This window comes from Ornithodoros turicata, chromosome 3, assembly GCF_037126465.1.
Source record: "Ornithodoros turicata isolate Travis chromosome 3, ASM3712646v1, whole genome shotgun sequence".
NCBI classification, from domain to species: domain Eukaryota; kingdom Metazoa; phylum Arthropoda; class Arachnida; order Ixodida; family Argasidae; genus Ornithodoros; species Ornithodoros turicata.
Window position 1 is genome coordinate 12,800,355 of NC_088203.1, and position 21,314 is coordinate 12,821,668.

At 47.9% G+C, this 21,314-nt stretch overlaps 2 protein-coding genes across 2 annotated transcripts; both read right to left on the reverse strand.

The window, feature by feature from the left end:
- Nucleotides 1-867: 867 nt before the first annotated feature.
- Nucleotides 868-3,548, reverse strand: LOC135389919 (uncharacterized). The gene is made up of 4 exons (XM_064619969.1): nucleotides 3,517-3,548; nucleotides 2,745-2,994; nucleotides 1,557-2,416; nucleotides 868-1,091 (listed from the first exon to the last, which is right to left on the reverse strand). The coding sequence occupies exons 1-3, from the start codon at nucleotides 3,529-3,531 to the stop codon at nucleotides 1,560-1,562; spliced, it is 1,122 nt and encodes a 373-aa protein (XP_064476039.1). The 5' UTR covers nucleotides 3,532-3,548; the 3' UTR covers nucleotides 868-1,091; nucleotides 1,557-1,559.
- A 7,382-nt stretch (nucleotides 3,549-10,930) lies between these two features.
- Nucleotides 10,931-13,089, reverse strand: LOC135389920 (uncharacterized). The gene is made up of 5 exons (XM_064619970.1): nucleotides 13,075-13,089; nucleotides 12,782-12,956; nucleotides 11,686-12,383; nucleotides 11,225-11,576; nucleotides 10,931-11,135 (listed from the first exon to the last, which is right to left on the reverse strand). The coding sequence occupies exons 1-4, from the start codon at nucleotides 13,087-13,089 to the stop codon at nucleotides 11,235-11,237; spliced, it is 1,230 nt and encodes a 409-aa protein (XP_064476040.1). The 3' UTR covers nucleotides 10,931-11,135; nucleotides 11,225-11,234.
- Nucleotides 13,090-21,314: the final 8,225 nt, after the last annotated feature.

Consider the following 21,314-nt stretch of genomic DNA (forward strand, 5'->3'; position numbering starts at 1 on the left):
GGTAGAGCATTTCACACGCATCAGCGTCCAGTTGTGGCGCTGGAGCACGTGCCCGTCCTAGAAAGTTTGTTCGTATACGCAAGGCGCATTAAAACCTACTCATCTCTGTGTCGTTCCCTCTTTGGTATAACTATCATGAGAAGCTCGCACGTGAGTTATTAACCCTCTTCAAAGCGAAACTGCCTCCTACACATCCTGATTCATCAACTTGAGATCGAGTCTCGCAACTGTTTTCGCGTCTGCTCAGTGACAGCACGGTGACAACACAGTGACCGACGTAGGTCTCTCTCAGGTACAGCCTTCCACAAAGGGAAAGTCGGAAAGTACACTGCGGTATGGGATATTTTTCTACAAGAAAGCATGCGAATGATGCACCACGATCCAATTGCTGCTCAACTCCTTCTGGAATGCATTTGGGGATAAGCGATTCTTCCGCTTTAGATAAAATTCTTTTTTCGCTTACTTTTCGAATCGCCAGTATCAGTTGTATGGTTCCGACACAAACGACTCAAAGCTTCAAAAGACACGATATACAAGCCGTGAAGTGCCCTGGAGATATTTCGTTGCGCGATAGAATAAATGGACTGATGTTTAAAATATGCATCCTTCCAAGCATCCCAGGACAACGGAGATCCTTCATGTGTGTTCTAGGTGTTCCGTCCTAGCTTCAAAAGGACACGGGAAGATGTCTCAGCAGCCACTGCTTACGTTCAGAACCTAATACACGGTTCATAATTCTCTTCATCCTATAAAGTGAACTCGCGTTTGTGTTCATAGTAGTTCTCCTATATCGTATGTATATAAGAGTCACAGAACATAAATTGATCTTTGTCATTCAAATTATACAGACACAGTAAAGGGTCCAGCTTGTTGTAAAAGACGTATTTACAGGTGATTTATTAACAGACATGCAGCAAACATGTGCAGTATAAAACAACGCGAGGTCAACACTATATTACACGACTGGAAGCGACACGCTTTCCTCTGCTCGGAGCTCTTCATGCAGAGGGAGCTGTGGCTGCTTTCGTATGGCTCAGCATGGCGACTTTCAGCTGAAGTCATGGGCACTTCTCAATGTCTTGAGGAGTGACCTAAAAACGGGAAAGAATGTGTTTGCATCATTTCATGCTAAGAGTGACCGTGTAATACTGCCGCAAATAAGCATCTATGTTTCTGAGTCGTAAAAGTGTCAAAGGCAACGATTGCTGCCAATTTCTGAACGCTAATTCAGCTCCAAACTCCTTCGCGAATTAGAAGATTTATACCATAATATCGTTTCATCCGAAGCGTTAATATTGATGATTCAGAAGACAATTGTTAGGCTGAAAACGTTTCATGGTGGTGGGTTTTTGCTACCCTACAATTAGGTGCTTCAGTACAATTGCAGTTCTTCTAAGTGAAGTATCTTTTGAAGTATTTCGAAGTAGTTCTGCCTTTTGATGTAGTTTCTATGTTACCATTCATAGGAAATTCTTCATGTGAGTAAAGTGACTGAGGAAATTGTTCCTGCGCGCGTGATCTCTGTGAAATATCTGTAAAGAGTCGGATATACTAACGTTTCACTGCCATCCGCCATGGCCTCCACCGTGGCCACCACCGTAGCCACCGCCAAATCCGCCACCGCCAAATCCTCCGGCTCCACCACCATGTCCTCCGGCGCCGCCGGCGACCTTTACAACTTCAACGTTTTGCACTTCGACGCCTCCTCCACCGTGGCCTCCAGCCACTGGAGCAGAGTGAGTCTTGACGTCTTCCTGTACTGGCACTTCTTGAAGGTTGGCACCTCCGTGGCCGCCCCCGAGTCCACCGCCGAATCCTCCGCCGTGTCCTCCTCCGAGTCCACCGCCGAATCCTCCACCGTGTCCTCCTCCGAGACCACCACCGAAGCCTCCTCCGAGTCCTCCTCCGTGGCCTCCACCAAATCCACCGCCAAAACCTCCACCGTGTCCACCACCAAAACCGCCGCCAAAACCTCCTCCGAAACCGCCGCCGCCGCCGCCACCATGTCCGCCACCGCCGCCGCCGCCTACTGCTTGAACTTCATACACGTCCTGTCCTCCACCGAGGTCAGCGCCACCGCCGGAAAGAGCAGCTGCAGCGCCGTGTCCTCCTTGAACTTGAGCCTGACCTTCGACGGCTACGACGTAGCCGACAGGGCCGTGACGTCTAGCTCCAAGCGGACCGCTCTTGAATGGGTTTGGTACGCGCACGTGCTGGAAGTCGACGGGGACGGAGCTCGTGTCAACATGAGCAGTGAATCGTCGGAGTGTGGTAACGAGTTTTCCACCACCGCCACCTCCTCCGCCACCGCCTTGCTTCAGGACAACAACTTGAGAGACGCCGCCTCCACCACCACCGCCGACTGGACCCGCAGGGGCTGCTGCTGGTGCAGCCTCAACAGAGGGAACCTCGACAGCTGTTGAAGGAAGCAGATATCAATGAATTACATATCCTTTATTGCCGCGCGCTCGAGGATAAATATAGCCTAACTAGTACAATTCGCGCAGACAGACATCCGTGTCGGCGTACAGCCATATTCGTACCACTATTATCTCCATCTTATGCATAACGTATTTTAACTTTTTGAAAGGCAACATTAGCGATGAAGCAGGGATCGTATGTAAATGCGACCTGCGACCGATCAACTTATTTATCAACTTATTAACTTATCAGTCAACTTATCAACTTATTAGTTATGCTGGGTTCTTGAAAGAAAAAAAAACTGTGCCGTATGTTGGTCTTACCTTGAACACTAACGCCGCCTCCATGGCCACCTCCAAAACCACCTCCAAAGCCGCCGCCGCCGCCTCCGAAGCCGCCACCCAGGCCGCCTCCGAAGCCGCCGCCGTGGCCTCCTCCAAAACCACCACCGAAGCCACCGCCACCGCCGTGGCCTCCTCCGTAGCCACCGCCGCCGCCTCCTCCGAAGCCGCCGCCGCCGCCTCCAAGTCCACCGGCGGACACGAACGCGCAGCAAATGGATAGTGTCAGTACCTGTAGCATAAGACAGACTTTAGCACCGTGAAGAGGTCTTCAAGTAAGGCGGTGACCTTGTTAAGCGGAAGCGTGAAGTCACGCTGCTAGACTTCGTTTGTTGCGCTAGTGCCTTGTCGACCGTTGCTCCTCCCCGACCTCCGACATTGTTAATACAAGCAGATTACCTACATAGTGCACCATTGACGATGAGAAAGCGCGACTGTGACAATCTCTTCCGATATCTTATACAGCAAATGTACGATAGGCTTCTTGTTTTTTTACTTGCATGCGTTTTGCCTCATTTCTTCTGCCCTTCTTCTGAGGTTCTGTCATAAAAACACTTGCCCCAATCTCAATCAGTTATCTATACACCGTACTGGACATCCAGGCCGTCTCAAGGAAAACTTCCATTCTACTAGCTTGTTATCAATGGACGGTTTCACGCCTTCGGACCTCATGACGAAATTATTTCTGTAATCATGTCTCTCTGCTCGCCTCCTTGTTGTCCACAATGGAACGCGAGATGTTCCTGTCACTCACCTTTCTAAAAGCCATGTCGCTGCAATGCTCACTCGGCCCTACAGCCGACTGATAGTGTCTGAAGGCAGGGCCCTCGCTTTTTATATGACGGGGGCAGTCCGACGATAGTGAGGTAAGAGAATCCCCCTTTCCGGTCGCACAGTCGGAGGAGGGACCAAGTGACCGGGAAGCGGCAGGTGAAAGTAGCCCACTTTCTCCTTCAACCTCCCTTTCACTTGTTTCTTTCTTGATCGGTGTTGGTCCAAATTTCCGGATGTTCCACGGGAAGACCTACATGACCGCATACCTCGCCTTCCTTTTCACCTATAGTATGCATCGAGTTCTCACCGTCGACTATTTTTGTCTTGAAGGAAGAATCTAAGAGTAGCTATTGTTGAGGTAGGTCCCCTTCTATGGTAAGGGTCAGTCGAGGGCATTTGCAGCATTAGGAGGTGCCCGCTTTCGAAGAGATGACTATGCGGGCAGCTGCGTCTTTTCATTGAGGTCCGCTCTTGATCAGAAGGTCCCGAAAAAAAAAAGAAAACAAGAATTGGATAGAATTGGATTGGATTGGATTACAAATGGTATAGAGGTGTGGCTCCAGAAGTGTGGAGACGGCTACTTCAGCACACGTTTCGCCGTTAAAGAGTGGTTAATAGAACGGACCACAAGGAAAACAAGAAATAAAAAATATTATATTACGAGCAATGTAGTTCATGGTTTCGTAAGATCTGCATAGGTCACCGCTACGGTTCAACTGTTTTGTGCTGACACCGTGCGTCAAAGCCTCTTATCTGTTTCGATGTCCTGGAAATATTTTACCACAACTCCGAACGCCTGATGCCTGTCTCGGGTGTGCTACCGTCATCAGTATGTTTTGCGGTGCTGTTCCCGAGAAGATTTTTTTTTCTAAAATCATAATACTTCAACTAAAAGGCCGGGTGACAAGTGCAAGGACAGAAAATATACCTGTGTACGATACGGGCTGTGTCTAACAGGGGATTATCTTATGACAACGACGCTACAAATCATCACTACCACCTTGGAAGTAGCAAGGGCTTGGCTTCAACGTTGCCAGTCCAAAAGTCGGACGTTTATTCTCATTTCGCTTTAGACAAACCTCGCACGTGGCGTATCATGTCACTCGACAGTGACATCTCGTTGGGAAGGTCGGGCATGAACCATACAAGTACCTTGTGGATCGTAATGGTGGCATATCACATCAGACCAGGGTTGGCCGTAGACCTTACCTGGTTTCCGAAGGGCCGCCGCGATTTGACAAGGCGTGGTACTTCCCACCCGGAAAAAAAAAAGAGATCGTCTGAGTCATCAAAAGTAGACCGGTCTCAGACTTTTTCCAGGGCGATTTTCCGTCCCAGTCCGACCTTACATGGACATCGCATGGAACGAAAGAATACCATCTAGTATGTGTATGCTATCATAAACTAGGGTGAGGAAACCCTTACGATGTAGTGACCATCGTACGTTCCTTTTTATTATTATTATTATTATTATTCGATACATTACTGTCTTTGAGGACATGGCAAAAAGCACATAATTGATGTAATGATATCAAAAATGCGAAGAACCCACAACGTAGTACGTCGTAGGGCTGCTGGACACTTGAAGAAGAAGGTTATAAGCCCTATACTGGTTGACATTGTAGATTCATGTCGGTCGCTGAACTGTCGACAATGAGTTACTTTCTCCTTTATTTCACTAAGAAATGTCAAAGCCTGACGTGTGGCATGCACATCTCCCCATTCACGTATGCGTAGTTGAGAACGCAGCTTGTGTAGAAATCTGAACGTTTCACACGTTCAGAACAGACTAGAAAGAATACAAACATTTATATTTTCCCCGTCGACACGCAACACATAAAGATGCAAGGATGGTCTCAGCTTGGCAACGTCGTGGGCGCACACATTGCCGCATCTGAACAAAGAGGGGACCTAGCCAACGGTTCCAAGAAAGGAAGTACGGATGCATGTTGGGAAGGCTAAGCGTCGGGGCTTTCGACTTGTGCCGCTTGAGTAACCACACGTATTTTGCGTACGTATGTGTTAAAGAATGAAGCCGATCAAAAGACGCCTTAGAAGTATCGGTGCTACATTTTATAACCCACTGTCACCGGAATCCTCTGTCTTCCTTCGCGTCATTTTACGTGCGCGTATGGTTTACAGCCGGTCGTAAACCTGGATGAAGGTAGTGACCCACAGGCAACCTTCGCCCGTGATAACCGGTCGCAACGCTAAGTACATCGAGAGAGAAAGAGAGCGCTGAGCACGCTTCAGGCTTCATGTTGCTACATTTCTACGATATCTCTGTCAGTGATCCATCTTTCCTTTCAGCACCAACCTCCGAAGCACCCTTATCGGATGAGATGTCCTATATTGCAACCACAAGAATTCTGACATTGTGCACAAAGCAGTTATGCGTCGGTATGTTCTAGTAGAGGCAAAATCGGGCGTACAACCCTATAATGACCCACACCACGAGCCCGTTTGTATACCACCACCCCTATGCGCTCCTCCAACTCCGAGAAGGTCGGAGGACATCACCCGTCGCTGACAACCGCTTGCCATTGTTCGCACACGGCTACAACGGTCACGAATGCGATTAAGAACGCCTTGGTTTCCTTGACCTTTGCCGTGAGAAACATATGCTCGGTGAAAGTTATATTTCTAGCTCCCTTGCTGAGGCTTGCCCCGTGCATTCTTCCTCCATGGCATACTAGGCTGAGCGGTCGCTTGAGTCTTGACGTATCTGGGACCGGAGAAACGCGGAAGCGTTGTGTGCAGCGTTGTGTACGCGCAACGTGTTTACAAGTTGCGCAGTGCGGTTGAATAACGACGATAACAATGTGCGCTAAGATTCGTAATGACCACGCTTCAGGTCGCTCTGACACGTGCAGTACCGCATGTGAGAGTGACCTATGCGATTGTTGCGGATGCGGCATGTTAAGTTTGCGTCTCTGGTTTGTCGGTAACAGGGCGTTTTAGATTACGTTTAGAAAACGATACAACAAACGATTCTGACGAATCACAGTTCAATAATGCAAATCGGTCACTTCAAAGAAATGTTGCGATTACCTTTTACTCTTTATTGAATTTATTCGTTATTCTTTCTTTATTTGCGGAATCGTTATAGCGTGGACATGTTCCGATCTACTGTAACTGTCTAATCGTGCCGTGAGAGTGATGATGCAGTGGAAACCATTTCGAAGCTAACTTCACCGGCTGGATGGTATAGACGCACATTACAGCACTTGGGGTTTATGTGTTCCTGTTGTCTAGCCTCAGATTGTGTTTCGTTTCCCTTTATTAGTTACCTTTCACAGCGTTTTTTTTTAAATTTAGTCGTGTAGTGTCGTGGGTATCTCGAATTTTACAACTGTCACGCATATGATTTCGCGTTTCATTAAACCTGTGTGCATTCTCTTTTTTTATTTATTTATTTTCGGAGATGCTGTGTGGGGCATGTCGACAAAGACCATATCGATTATGACCTCACAATAGATTATTTTCGGTGAAGGTGCATTAATCTTGTATTGGTGTGGAAATTTGTATATGTGTGTGACCTCTCCATCCTCAAAACTCGTCTGCGAATACCTCATACAAGCTACACAGTCAGCTTCCTTACCTACCAGATTGTATATATATAATTTTACAGCACGGCTGTTAATCCTCATTCGAAGTAGTCACGCAGGCCCGCACCGCAGTAGCAGATCACTTTTTGACAGCGTCGCTGGTCCATCCTAGATATTACCCTCCAGAATTATACTTTCGCTCAGAAAGCAACAGCCCGTTTATTTTGCTCCGAAACAAAAACGCCAGAATCCTTTCAATTTTTCTGCAGCATCTGGCTATGCGGAAAGGAAATCATTCCCTTTATCTCTTCACAGCTCGATGGCTCTTTCATGTTCGAGAAATCCCGTCCTGTGTTCCTGAAGAGAAGGAATCTAATTGTGTATCTTGTAATTATTTCCCGTCAAAAACCTCGTACGCTTCAATGGTGCGTTGGGAGCCTAGATTGCCAGTGTCGATCTCTTCCCTGATCATGCTCCATTCCCTCCATTACATATCATACTTGCTAGCTGATGTTATGACCCCAGTCATAAATAGACTGCGCGTCAATGTCTCCGTATTTTGTCATTACCTTTTCGTGCCTTTCTCCGCTATGTCCCTCTCCTCTGTATATGTTAGCTATATCCATCCACGTCGGAGCTGTGTTTCGTGCCTTTCATAGAACTCTCGTAACAACTGGAACCCAAGCCAGCGAAGAGGGGTATCTCAACCACGACCGACTAGATTACAACGACCATGTCATAATCGGCAACCCCTATGAGGAACCCGTCCGCACGCTCCGCTAGGGGCGCTACTCATCGGCCCGCGAGATCTACATCGTGATTGGACAATGGAAATTTGAATTTTGAACGCGCAGAAGCGGACGTACGACTACCGTAGCAGACGACAGCAACAGCTCTTATGAAAACGCGTAGAATGATGATGATAATCAGCTTTAGAATGAAACATCTTCCGTGGGACGTCCACCGCTTGTACAAAAATACTAAGATAAGCTGAAGTAAAGAGTATTCCAGAAATTGAGGAAGCAATAACCGGGCCGATGAGTAGCGCCACCGCTAGCTTCCAAATGCGGCGCTGGGAAGGAGTGGCAATGACATGGTCGTTAAAATATAGCAGATCGTGATCTCAACACGCGAGCCGCCATGATTGATACTATATAGGCCTAGCGTGTTACGAACTGTGTCTCCTACGGCTTCCGTGCGCGGCGCGGTTCTTCCCTGTCGCAGCACGAGGTTCAAACCGTACGATAGTCGTTCCTTACGGAATAAGACGCAATCCAAGCGCACACATGCCAGCAGACAAAACAAACACACGACGGGGCCCCAGCGGAAGCAAGCACGACTTGGATTGGATTGGATACCATGGCGCCGAATGCGCCTGGTCTTCACGCAGGGAAAGGCTGTGGCCGAATCCACAACATCGATCATGGCGCTTCCCGGACTTGGACGCTAGGAGGATGTCTCGCCCACTCCCCCTCTCTACCCTCCTCTGCTCTCCCCCATTACTCTCTCTCCCAGCTCTTCTTCTAGCCTTTCTCCTTGCGTTTTCTATAGTGTCCTTGTCGCTTCTGCTGCGTTTTCCCTCCGACTTTCGGTTTCTGTGTCATCTGCCGTTCATGTCTCTATCTTTCATCTATATATTCAAGCCTATATTTCTTTGGCATACGTGTAGGGTGCAAAGTGGACGTCAAGCGGATATAAACGAACTAAATGCCAGTTATTTTCTTCTCCTCCATTTCAAGCGTCATCTGGTGCAAACAATCACTAGCTGTGTTTGCATGGACAGGTATGACGACCGAGGGCGCAGTCGACTGATCGTTAAGGTCGACTGGACAAGGTTTACATGACCGTCGACTGTCGAGTATCGCATGTTACGGCGAAACACCCCATTCATGATCACCAAAGCAACTTGTTGTTGTTGTTCTGCAATTCCTGTCGCGTTGATGCCTCCATCCAATCAACTACTTTTCCCGAAAGGGAAAAGTAGGCAAAGATAAACGCAACCGACAGGATCTAAATGTAGGTACCGGAGCAAAGAAAACAAGCACGACATCACTTACGATGCGGGTCATTCGCGGGCATTGTGTTGTTTTAAAATCTTTATAGAATTTTTATGCCCTTCACTCGCGTCGATCTACCTGTAGGGGGTTCAGCATCATCTTGACAGCGTATGTCTAGACAGCGTGCTGCCATCCCCACATCGTGAACTGCAGGCGTGTGTGTGCGCGCGGTTGCTTTCTCCGTGCACTTCCTCTATATTCCCATTGTATATCGCAGACGTATTTGGAAAACGTTTATTAGGCCTTCCTTCCTGTCTGTAAATGCTACGAGGAAAAAGTGCCTAATGCGGAGCTTGTTTCGTGACTTCGACCTCAAAAGGAGAATCATCTCCGGCAGTTATCGCTTGCTGCAGGGGATTCTTTGCTCATTCGTCGGATCACGTGATGAAATGAATTCTTCTTTTTTTCTTTTTGTAACCGTTTGAAGATTTAACCTCTTTCATTTCGTAGTTCTTTGTGTCAGACGTAACAGATGCCCCGCGCGTGCCTGACTGAGAGGTTTCAAGATCGCCCGTCAAGCCACGTCATAGAATGTCTTACATGTGTTTTCACATCACACGTCGTTTCCGTTCATCTTCACAATCATATCAGAATTATAGCGAATAACATTGCAATATTAACAAATCACGTTTCACTTTCTCTTGAGATCTTTGAACCGGTGATCACACATGGTTTAGAAAGTTCATTTGTTAGCTGGCTACCAAACTAAACAAAAGTACCCTGGGGCCTTCAAGGTATACTAAATAAATAAATAAATAAACCATTCTGCTCTGCGGTGTAACATCTGGCAGCGTTGACATACATTCACAACAGATTACGAGGAGCAGTAGAATGTATATTAGCAAGTTCCGTAGGAGTTAAGCATCAACAGCGGTGGAACATACCACTAGCGAAGGAATATCTGTTGTCTGTACCACGGCAAGTCAATGAAAGAACCAAAATGGATTACCACTTTGTAGCGCTGTCGTATAGGATACGCAATCATCCGGGGTGAAAGACATAACTTTATGCAACTCACGCCTCATCTGTTCAAAAATGTGTTGAACTAGTTTCTGCACTCTTTGATGTCCGTATCAGCTTTTCAAGTTTCAACGTGTTGCGCAATTACGGTGTGGTGAACTTGTTACACAATTTACCCCACAGATGCACGGGGTCATGTTATTAATGCAAGTCATTACCCTTTGCGCATCCGGCACGTCGAACCAGTTATGCAAAAATTGGCGCAATAGTCATGAGGAAGTTTTCAAGCTGCTAGGTGATTCAGGATGTTGATCCATCGTGATACGTTGCGCAGAATGAATATTTGAGGATGTCCGTTCCGCAGGAACACCTCTGGTGTCGACTACCTGGCTTTTCGATGGAGCAAGACCGATTACGAAACATGTATCCATTGCATCGGGGACGAACCCTGTTGTGTAGTAAGTCTTGTAAATTCCAGTATCGTACCTTCACATGCGTACAGTGACAAACGTATACTGTCTGCTACAACTACCGAATCTGCGACCATGGTATGTGCTTCTGTTCCAGATGCGGTTCATAACGAGATCTTACAAATGTACCTGTGTCAACTGCATTCATGCGTCACGTCTCTTGGAGTGAAATAGTATCAAAGCTTCTCTTTGTCTACCATGCAAACCAAAACGAAAGTTCTCGCAATTTTCTTCTTATAGGTTGAGGACGCCTTGCTTGAGGAGGATTGTGATATGCGCATGCAGGCACGCACAATAGGCTAAAGAATACAAAAGCTAGGACACCACCAGAAGAGCAACTCGTACAGACACCGTTTTAACAATCATATGTACAGCATTTATTTTACACAAAAAAACGTTGGTATATAATTACACCCTAGTGCGGGACATATATTACAGAGGTGGAATGACAACGTTCGACTTCATTGGCTGCGTTTCCTTGGCATCGCAGGAGGTGAGGAGGCCTGCTCTGGAGATGGTGCTCACCGACTTGGCGTCAGGGCCAAGCTCTTAGCGTGGAACTTCCTGTAACGAGATGTCAGATACGATTATGCTCTGTCTTTCGTCAATTAAAGTACAGCCAATAAAGCCTATTCCGCACCGCAGCAACGTACCATCAATAGGTTACTGCCAACCAGCTCCACCGGCAGGTGCCCAGCCAGCGCCAGCGCCTCCTCCATAGCCTCCGCCATGTCCTCCGGCACCACCAGCGGCAGCACCGGCAGCGCTAGCCACTTCGATTACTTTTACTGGAACTGCAACGGCACCGGCGTGTCCTGCGCCAGCAGCACCGCCGTGTCCGCCACCGAAGCCTCCTCCGAATCCTCCACCGAGGCCTCCTCCGAAACCGCCACCATGGCCACCGCCGAAACCACCACCGTGTCCTCCACCGTGACCGCCCTGCTGAACGTTGACGCTAACGACGGCTACTTTTCCGCCACCTCCTCCGCCTCCGTGTCCACCCTCCTGTGCGCGTAAATATTGGGGGGGGGGGGGAAATAATTCTTTTAGAACAACCATCTAAGACGTTATTGAATGCATGGGTCAACCACGGGATGAAATCAGCATGCCCTACCTGGTGGGTATCGGCTGCCACTCCAAGTGGAATCTTGTGGACGGTTTCAGCGACCTCAACTCTGGGGTGAGGGAAGACGCCGCCACCAACTCCACCTCCGACTCCGGCTCCACCTCCGAAACCTCCTCCGAAGCCACCTCCGAAACCACCTCCGAATCCTGCGCCTCCAAGTCCAGAAGCGCTGAAGCCACCAACTCCACCTCCGAAGCCACCAGCTCCACCTCCGAAGCCACCGGCTCCACCTCCGAAGCCACCAGCTCCGCCTCCGAAGCCACCAGCTCCGCCTCCGAAGCCACCAGCTCCACCTCCGAAGCCGCCACCAAATCCTCCTCCGAAACCACCACCAAATCCACCACCGAATCCGGCACCTCCACCACCGCCAGCTCCACCACCGACTTGCTGAATCTCAGCAATGTGCACCCTGGGTTGCTGGACGCGTGGGATTCCTTGCGGGAAACTTATTCTTGGCCCTTCTACTTGGGTGGAAACCATGATGGGCTCGACAAGCGAGATGCTGTTGCCTGTGGCAACCACTCCTTGCTTATATTTGATGGGCAATGGAGTCCTGTCCACTTGCGCTGTGTAGCGCGTCATCTTGCGTGGAGCTGGGGCAGCTGGTGCAGCGCCGGCCCCATCGGCGACGGAGACAACGACAGTCTTAGTGGCACCGCCACCGCCGCCGCCGCCACCTCCGTGGCCTGGAATATTTTGTCAGTTTGAAGAGGTTGTGTACTGAGAAAAACTTATCAAACTACAGGGCGAAATATAATGTAATACCACATATATATAGCATTTCAAATGGTTCGTGATAAACGGGCTTTCTAACTCCATTTGGTTAACGGAGTTTTGTGTCGTGATAGTGATACCAGCTCAGCAAAAGCAATTTATATTTGAAACGCTTTACAATTTCTTACGTTTGCTTCCGTTGTTAAGAGTCCTTAGCTTAGTGAAAGCCTGTGACGAAGAACTGAATGTCCGCAAACGCTAATACCCCCTTTTCGACTTCAACTATGGATATCAATGACCTCACATAACGTAAATCTGAGATCTCATGCAGATGTTATCGCATCGTTCCCGTGAGAAAAACATACTGCACCTCCGCCGAAGCCACCGCCCAATCCTCCTCCGAATCCTCCGCCGAAGCCACCGCCGTGGCCGCCGCCGAGGCCGCCACCAAAGCCACCGCCGTGGCCTCCACCGAAGCCACCTCCGCCGCCGCCCCCGACGTCACCCGCTGTGGCGATCGCTACGCAGAGCGACAACGCGAGCACCTGAAACGAACCCAGGATCCAAAATGAGTCGCCGGACGTTCACATGCGTTGTCCATCGGAAAAGCGTAATCCACTGCGTTCTTCCTTCCTTTGCCGGTTCCGGTGGTGCAAACGTTACCTTCAGAGAAGCCATGTCCGCTGTATCGGAGGATTTGGAAACAACTGACACCAATGACCCACTCTTGAGACTCTTTGGAACTTATATTGCGGCTCCTCTCGGCGCCCTCTTCTGGGGACTGCCCCCTCGCTTACCTGGATAACGAGGAAGAAGACGAAAGCTGAAAGAAGGAGAAAGTCGAGGAGGAGACGCTCATAGAGAATGTGGCCCAGATGAATCTCCCTTGCTGGACATGGATCGAATAGCGGTCTTCACGGAGAGGAGAGAAGGCGAGACAGGTCCCGACCTCGGACGAGGAGAAAGTCTTTCGCCGGATGAAATGGAAAGCGCCCGGAGGAGAGTGGATCATCAAAACTTCCCTGTTATGGCCTCAGGGCTGTTCCGCTCTGGTGGAGATGGCGTGCATCAGCCGTCAAGTTCCTCGGAGTGCAATGCACAGAAGGAATTCCGTTGTCAATTATGTTTGTGACCTATGGGGAAGTACTAATAGAAAAACGTTAAACTTCTGCAGCTTAGATTAGATTAGGTATAAGGAGACGAAAAAGATAGGTAGGTCAGCCCGGATGCTGTTGATACCGTCTACTACAGTACAAGCAATTGGGGGAAACTAGTTGCGTATAGAAAATCGCAGTCCGATAATAATGTGTGTATATGCGCGGATCGATTAAAAGTATATCATGCAGGCCAGGTGGGGGAAGTCTTGCCTGGCTCCATCCGGATGAACGCGAAGGCAGTTAAGTGATATATGGCACCCTTTTGTAATCAAGTAGTGTTCGATCAGATCATAATAGCGAGCTCTGGTTGATCGGAAGGGGTTCACGACAAAGGTTCGGAAGCCTGATAAGCCAATCGCCCTTTTTCTTTCAAACGAGCGACATCACCTCGCTGAACTTGGATTCGATAACTTCATTTATCGTATCGTTTTCGTATCGATGTACTAGATCTCGATATTGCCAACCATCTCTCAAAGCAGTTGGGTAAGTACTGAGGTCCAGGGCGTGTTCAACATTCTGCTTGAGGGGTGCTACCAGAGATGTGCTCTAGCTACGTTTTTAGTAGTTTAACTATAACTACTAACTACTTCGTCAAATTCTAGTTTAACAACTAGTGTAACTACATCACGGCCGCTCCAGTTAAAACAGTTTTGCAACTACTAGGATGTAGTTGTTGAACTACATTTGTAACTACTCTGGTATTTTGTGCGCGCCGTTACACATATGACCGCTTAGGCGTAGAAATGGCGTGTGGGTGCATGGGGAGCGGGAAGACAATGGGCTCCCACACTCGGAACAATCATAGCACAGCACGTGCACCTTCATATACAATATTGATGCCGTGATATGTCATGCAATGATACAGTCATGGCCTCCAATCTGACGACGGAGCGGGCGTAAGCTTTTTCGAATGTGCTGTGTGTGTCGATCGTTACGTACCTTGATTAACGCAAAAGACGTACTTTCTGCTCATGTGCATTTGAAACGGAAAAAGATGCCAGTGCGCTCTGTACTCAGGCCGTGAAGCACAAGGAAGGCTTAGTGAAAAAATGCGAAGTATTTGTAGCCCGCTGTAACCTAACTACTGCAGTTAACTACAACAAAAAAGTTTAACTAGTAGTTGGAACTATCTACCATTTTTGCAAGTAGATCCTAATTACTTTTTAACTACCCCCCACGCAGTAGTTTAGCTCCAAGTAGTTAACTGCTGCACATCCCTGCGGTTCTATACATCGAGTAGGCGTTTCATGCGAATTAGAAAGCGAAACACCATCGCACGAGGTGACATGACAGGGGCCTCTTGGGTCCAATGGATGAGAAATAATTAAACCCCATTAAGCAACGCAGCAATCTGCAGACCCTGTAAAGTGTTTTTAATGTGTTTCGTCCTGTTCAGTCGAATTACTTAACGTGTTTGAAGTTCAGGTTCTGCAGGCAAAGCAGATACCGAGATTCATGATATCTGCATAAACTGTTGTATCTAAACGAGCTGGTACAGAGGAATGCAAGACAAACAGACGAATCCAGACCGTGAGGCACGCAGGCAATGACATTGACTAGCCCAGTTCATCGCAGAACTCCAGACAACCGGGTTGTTTGACACAGACCATCTGAACAATAACGTCGGGCTCCCTCGGCTAGCACGATATTTTCCCATTGGCGTACAGTAACTGCACGTGACATGCTTGAAGGATCCTCGGGGTCCGTCGCTGTGTATCTAGAAGGCGACGTTTCCGCGCTTTTCGAGATTGCTGAAGGATGTATCCGTCTTAGAGATCATCGCGGATAAGCAAGACAGTATAGTCGTATGTATGTCATAGCCGCACTTCTTGTATCTTGATCTACAGCTCGTATATCTTATAGGCCGTACCCATACACCCGTGCAGTTTTCAGAACTGACGCCTGCCAGCGAGCGTTTACAGCGTCACGAGGTAAGTAAGAATTGTGCTGGTATGGATGATTCGTTTTTCTTCTCCCTGTTGTTTTATTATGGCCACATCACCAGCTTGTCTGTCTGTTTGTCTGTCTATCTGTCTGTCTGTGCGTTTTTGGACATTGACGAGACCGCGAACAGGGAGAGAAGACAGCAATTTGTCCCCACAATTTTTTTCGCAACATATGTCACTGTAGTGCCGTGTATTAAAAGGGAGTCTGGCCATTAATGGGACCTGCATATACCTGAGGCCCCACCCACTTTTCAATGTATCTAGCCAATCACAGGTCGAAATACAGTTCCCTATTACAGGCCATCCAGTACTTATACCTCATTCTTAATTATCTACTGGGTGCCACCATTTTGGAGAAACCGGATGGATTTAGATTGAAACGGATATCATTGGTGATAGACCAAAACGACAGATTTTGCGCCCACTTTTATCAACGCCATCTGCGCATGGAAAGAGGCATGTTGGGAAGACCCAGAATTGCAGAAATGGTTGCTGGCAGAACTGATTGGCCAGGAGTGCGCCAGAACCGATTCTTCGTAACAGACGGCTGCCGATGTGAACTTTGAATCACGTAACGAAAGTAGATGGAACCAAGAATGCGCAAAGCTGTACGTATACATAAAATTCAATGATGTAATGAAAAATCTTGGAGCCGATTTTTGCAGCTAGCTACAAGAGGATGCGTACTCACAGAATAAAATTAAAGTACAGTTTATGAGAGAAAAAAAAATTCTCACAAAATGTCCGCTTCGCCATTCCAAGCTCCATCCTCCATTTTGGAGAAATTTTGGCGTCATGGCGGCTCCCATGGAAAACGACGACCAATGAAATGCGCCCAAGTTTGATTGACAGGTCGAGCCTCTTTTTTAAGCTCCTCCTAATGGCCAGAATCCCTTTTAATACACGGCAGTGGTTATTGCGGAATTTTATCCCGTTCCCTTCGCAGTATATTTAATGGACAGTTCAAAACATTGAGAGTCAGAGAGTCAGTTCTGCAGCTCATAGATCGCGGGCCATGCATGCAGAATTCGAAAAAGTATAAAATCGAAACACATCAAGGCCTTCTCCAATAGCTGCCCAGTGTCACTTCGGAAGATCTCATATCAGATCTATCAGATCTCTATCTCTATCAGATTTTTCTTTTATTCTATGTTAGCGCCGCGAAGCAAAAGTGGCTATGAGCGGCGTACAGAAGCGGACAGATGGAGAGAGGACAGCAGGATGGAGTGGGGGGACAGGGGGGGTTAGTATGCGTCCTGGGCCGACTTCAGGGGGAACTGTGCCGACATTCGACTGGAAAGTCTTCGGAAAACCCAGGGAGAACCTCAGACAGCACAGCCGGTGGTATGATTCGAACCCACCACCTCCCGGCCTCCAGCACGACCTCGGCTACCACCTTAACCCGCTCCATCATGCCGCTGGGCCTATCAGATAAGACAAGCATAAATGAGAAATGAAGAGCATGGAGCTGTATTAGCCCATTGCGTTCGGCTACTTGAGGCAGCGGGCTCTTGGGCGAGAACCCGTTTATTCCTGTCCCGCAACAAGCGCATTACCTTCCTTTGAGCAACGCTTGGTTACCGTTGCGGAAGTAATGCTCCCTCCACGCAAGCGTTATAGTTAGCAGCATAAACGTGAATATGCTAACACATCCTTTTACGAGGGAAGTTTCTTCACGACAGACGCCCGAGTCACGTATTCATCTGTCATTGTCTACCGCGCTCTTGGCTGTTCCTTCTGGACGGATATTAAGCCTATCTTGATGTGAAATAACTTTCGCACAACAGTTCCTTTATGTAGATTGATTATCGTTTCTTCTATCCCCATAGAAACAGGAATGCTCGCTGAGAATGTCCGCTTGACAGACGGGTTATCTTGATATAGTGGTCTCGTATAAGGAGTAATTTCTTTGCATCTGCACGCAAGTGTCGTCGTTAAATGAGGAAATTCACATGCAGTAACGACATGATATGCTGCCACTGTTAGCACGCATACTGGTTTTATACCCACAGAGCAGGGGATAATGGGGGTACCTATTGTACCCATGTCTGAGCAAACAACTATACAGTAAACGGTGCGTCTATGTAGCCCTGCCGATAGCGCCATGCTTCTTTGTCCCCCTCATCCCATTCATCATCATTCACCATCTTCTCCCACTCAAGCAATGGGATAGAGTGCCGCCTCAGCGGCGAAACATCCCACTGCATCATCATTACTTATTTGTTGTTGTTATTGTCCCCCACATGCTCACTCACTGATTCGTTTACAAGAAAACCATATACCCGCCTGAACTACCCGAAATCCGAAAGAAGCCCATACCGAATTGTCTTGGAGGTGTCGGGGGTACTACTAGCACGCAGCAAAAAAAGCTCATGGTGGTTGCATCTGTAGTATATGTTACGTAAAACCACCAGGGTGCGATTCAAGTCAGGAACGAGTACAAGTAGAAGTCGTAGAACCGTCAGTTACATGATCTCTTGTCTAGTTTCCTATGCACACAACCATGGACTCTTGGTTGTTCTGGTCCCGGACTCATATTGTGACTTTTATGCCTATGCACACTGACATTATCTGACCATGAGGGCTCCATGTCATACTAGTGACCTGGATGTAGTATGTCATCATGTCATCACTTCATGTCCTATATTAACAAGCACTCAAAAGGACGGTACCCGAGACAAGGAGATAGAGAGAGAGAGAGAGAGAGACAGACAAAACACATCATGCATCAGCTTGTCAGCGCCCTACTGCTCCTTTCAGTCTCGTATTTGTCGTTGTTGTTGATGATGACCTGGTTGTTCATATTCCCCGTTTTGCATCGAAAATTGCCACTTCGACTTTCGACTGTGTCACATCATATGAATTCAATGGAAGTAGCAAAAGGCTGACGTCAAACGGTTGAAAATTGCGCCTTTATCATGGGTTACAACGTCACGGTGTTCTACATAAGTGTTCTACTAAAAAGCGCGTCCAGCTGTGCAGGGCCGCCGACAATAAACGAAGACGAGCTGAGCAGCAGCTCTTCGCGAGTTCTTTGTTCCTACGAAGCACCGGTGACGGCAAGCACCGCACGCGTTCCTGAAAATCACGTCCACATGTCTCCATCTCAATTATCTGCCCGCCCACGGGCAAGAAGAATCATTGTAATTCCATCGAGAAGAAGTCGTTCACCGCGGCGGAACCGCGACGGCATCCCATGTCAGCCTGCGTTCCACGTAACCTACTATTTTCGGAAGAAGCGCTCGCGATAGGAGTTTCCCTTCCGAATCGAAAATAAAACCATCACAACGACAATGGCCACCCGTTGCCTGTTGTCATGGGGGCATAGCGAGCAGTTGTTCGATGCGTCCCAGATTCGGGAGCCGTAATAAGCGCGCCGTCGAATTACAGGTCATCGATGAGACTCGGACGGCGTCCGGAAATTCGTGTTCTGGAAGGGCCACTTCCTATCATTACTAATGCGAAACTGGGATGTGACACTTGAGGCACGATCGGAGGAAGTCGTTTGTCTCCGTTTTGTATAAGAAGAACCACCAACGAAGATGTGGACTCGGCGCGGAAGCTTTATGGAGCCAGTGTGTGGCGTGGATTAATGGATTAATTTATGGTAATGTTGTTCGAGCTATATACCTCACGGCAATATGGCGTACCGAATCACATCTGACTGCGGGAACTAACGAAAGTGATAAGGACATACAGAGCATATAATATTGGTGAGGATACCCATTCCTCTGAGAAGGTTCCCTGACATCATGCGCTTGAGAGAACTGATGTTCAACAATTGGCCGCTTGCCTCGATCCCGTCGTATGATTGTGTGTATGAGTGAGAAAAATGTAAGAGTGAAAGGGGGATGAGTGAGAGAGAGTGGTTGGTGTGTCCCTTCATATGACGCGCCCTTGGAAGTCGCTGGGGAGGTGTGTTAGCTTAGCTCAATTGGTACAGCCCTGGACCGGTAATCCAGAAGATGTGGGTTCGAGTCCTACAGCCTGGCTAACCTTTTCAGTGACTTCCATCTTTCATGATGCGCTTGTTCAGATAAGGAAGAAGTATCACTGTCGAGGCTGCCTCGATAGCTATTGCGTATATTCATTCCAGGAGAAGTTCAGTGTCTCAATGGGAAATGTGCAATGATAGTTTATCTGCGGCAGGTACGCTGTCGCTACAAGAATGGGTATGTACGTGTGTAAACGCGAGTGTTTCGTGGATAATGACAACATTCCCTGCGCGATACCTTAACCAGCAGGGAAATATCTGTACTTCGTAAACCCCAGCAAGCCAAGCCGCATTATACCACCACTGCTCTTTGTGGATACTGCATGAACGACAACAAATAAGCAATGATGATAAAAGGTCTTGCTTACTCGACGATGACATTGTTTGAATGATAATCATTTTCGCATTTCCACGTCTTTTCGATGAAATTCAGGTGTCTATATAACGGCTGCAGTGCCCAAGAATGCGAAGCGTTATGTGAAACGCCACTGGCAGCCAAAGTCACAAGCTCTCACCGGGCCTGCCCAGATTTGAGCCTTCGGAACTACTAGATGATGACCTCTTCCGTCATCTACCTTTCGTTAAACATTCTCACAGAGCTGGGCTTACAATTTTCCAATCACTCCTCTAGCCAACCCAAAAACTTTTTTTTCTTCCTATTTATTTGTTTGCTTGTTCTTTATCCTCTGTATTTCGTTGTGTACCTTTAACCGCACCACGATGATATTATCAACCGACTCGCTGGCAGGGCAGCCACGATCTCGTCAGACACCGTCGAGAACCACGCCTCATCATCTTCGTTACGTCCACTAACCTACTCACACAGCCCATCTCCACTGCATGCAGGATTCATCAACGCGCTCCGCATTGTGTACTGCATCGTGACGCCTTGCTGCCTCACTTTGGCCACTTTGGGGAGGAAGCAAAGTCACGAAGAGCGATTAAGGCGATAACTGCTACCGTTTCCCGTCGCATATCATAAAAGAACAATCTCGATCATTGTCATGTAGAACGTGTAACGTCTATTGTCCCTTTCAGCCGGACGCCGCGCACTTATATTCCGTCGTTGTTGAAGCCTCAAAAACCGTGTTGTTTCGTGTTATGGACAAAAAGGCGAATGTATTCTTCACTTCTAATCAATGGGGAGGTCTTCGGTCGAGAAGCCCGGTGGCCTGCGCGTCTTTTTGTCTGACGCGTAGGATGGATGTCTCGCGAAGACAAAACAGAAAACAATAAAACGTGGAGACAGATCGTGAAGATAAAATGGATCTGGAACATGGTGAGTAGGAAGGCTTCTGACGAGATTGTTTGTGCATCCCTGCTGTCACTACAACGCAGATCATGCGCAAGAGCGTCTGAGATCGAGAGTTCAGTGTCCCCAACTAAAAGAGAGCGTGCAAACCTGCTCGAAATATAACCTGGGGAGAGAAAAAGAAGCTTGAGAACGGTGAAGCTCGCGGGGAGACAGCTTCGTTTCTTCTAAAACAATATAGTCAGCAATATTTTCCTTTAGCTCCAAAAACTGGTTGAGAAATAGTGAGCATGTCCCTCTGAAGTTCGGAAAGAAATGACGACAAAAACAAATGCTGTAGCGTGCATTCTTCGCAATGGTCAAGCACACGGGACAGCTTTTATTACAAAAGTAAAAGGAACAGGTAGGAACAGGAAGGGTGGATCCAACGTAAACGTTTCGAGATGGTACAGTCCTGAACAAAAGTTTACGGGAAGCGGACCATCATTTGAAGCACTGTAGATATACACTTCTTTTGGTATGAAAATAAATTCCTCTAATTGCGGGTCTCATTA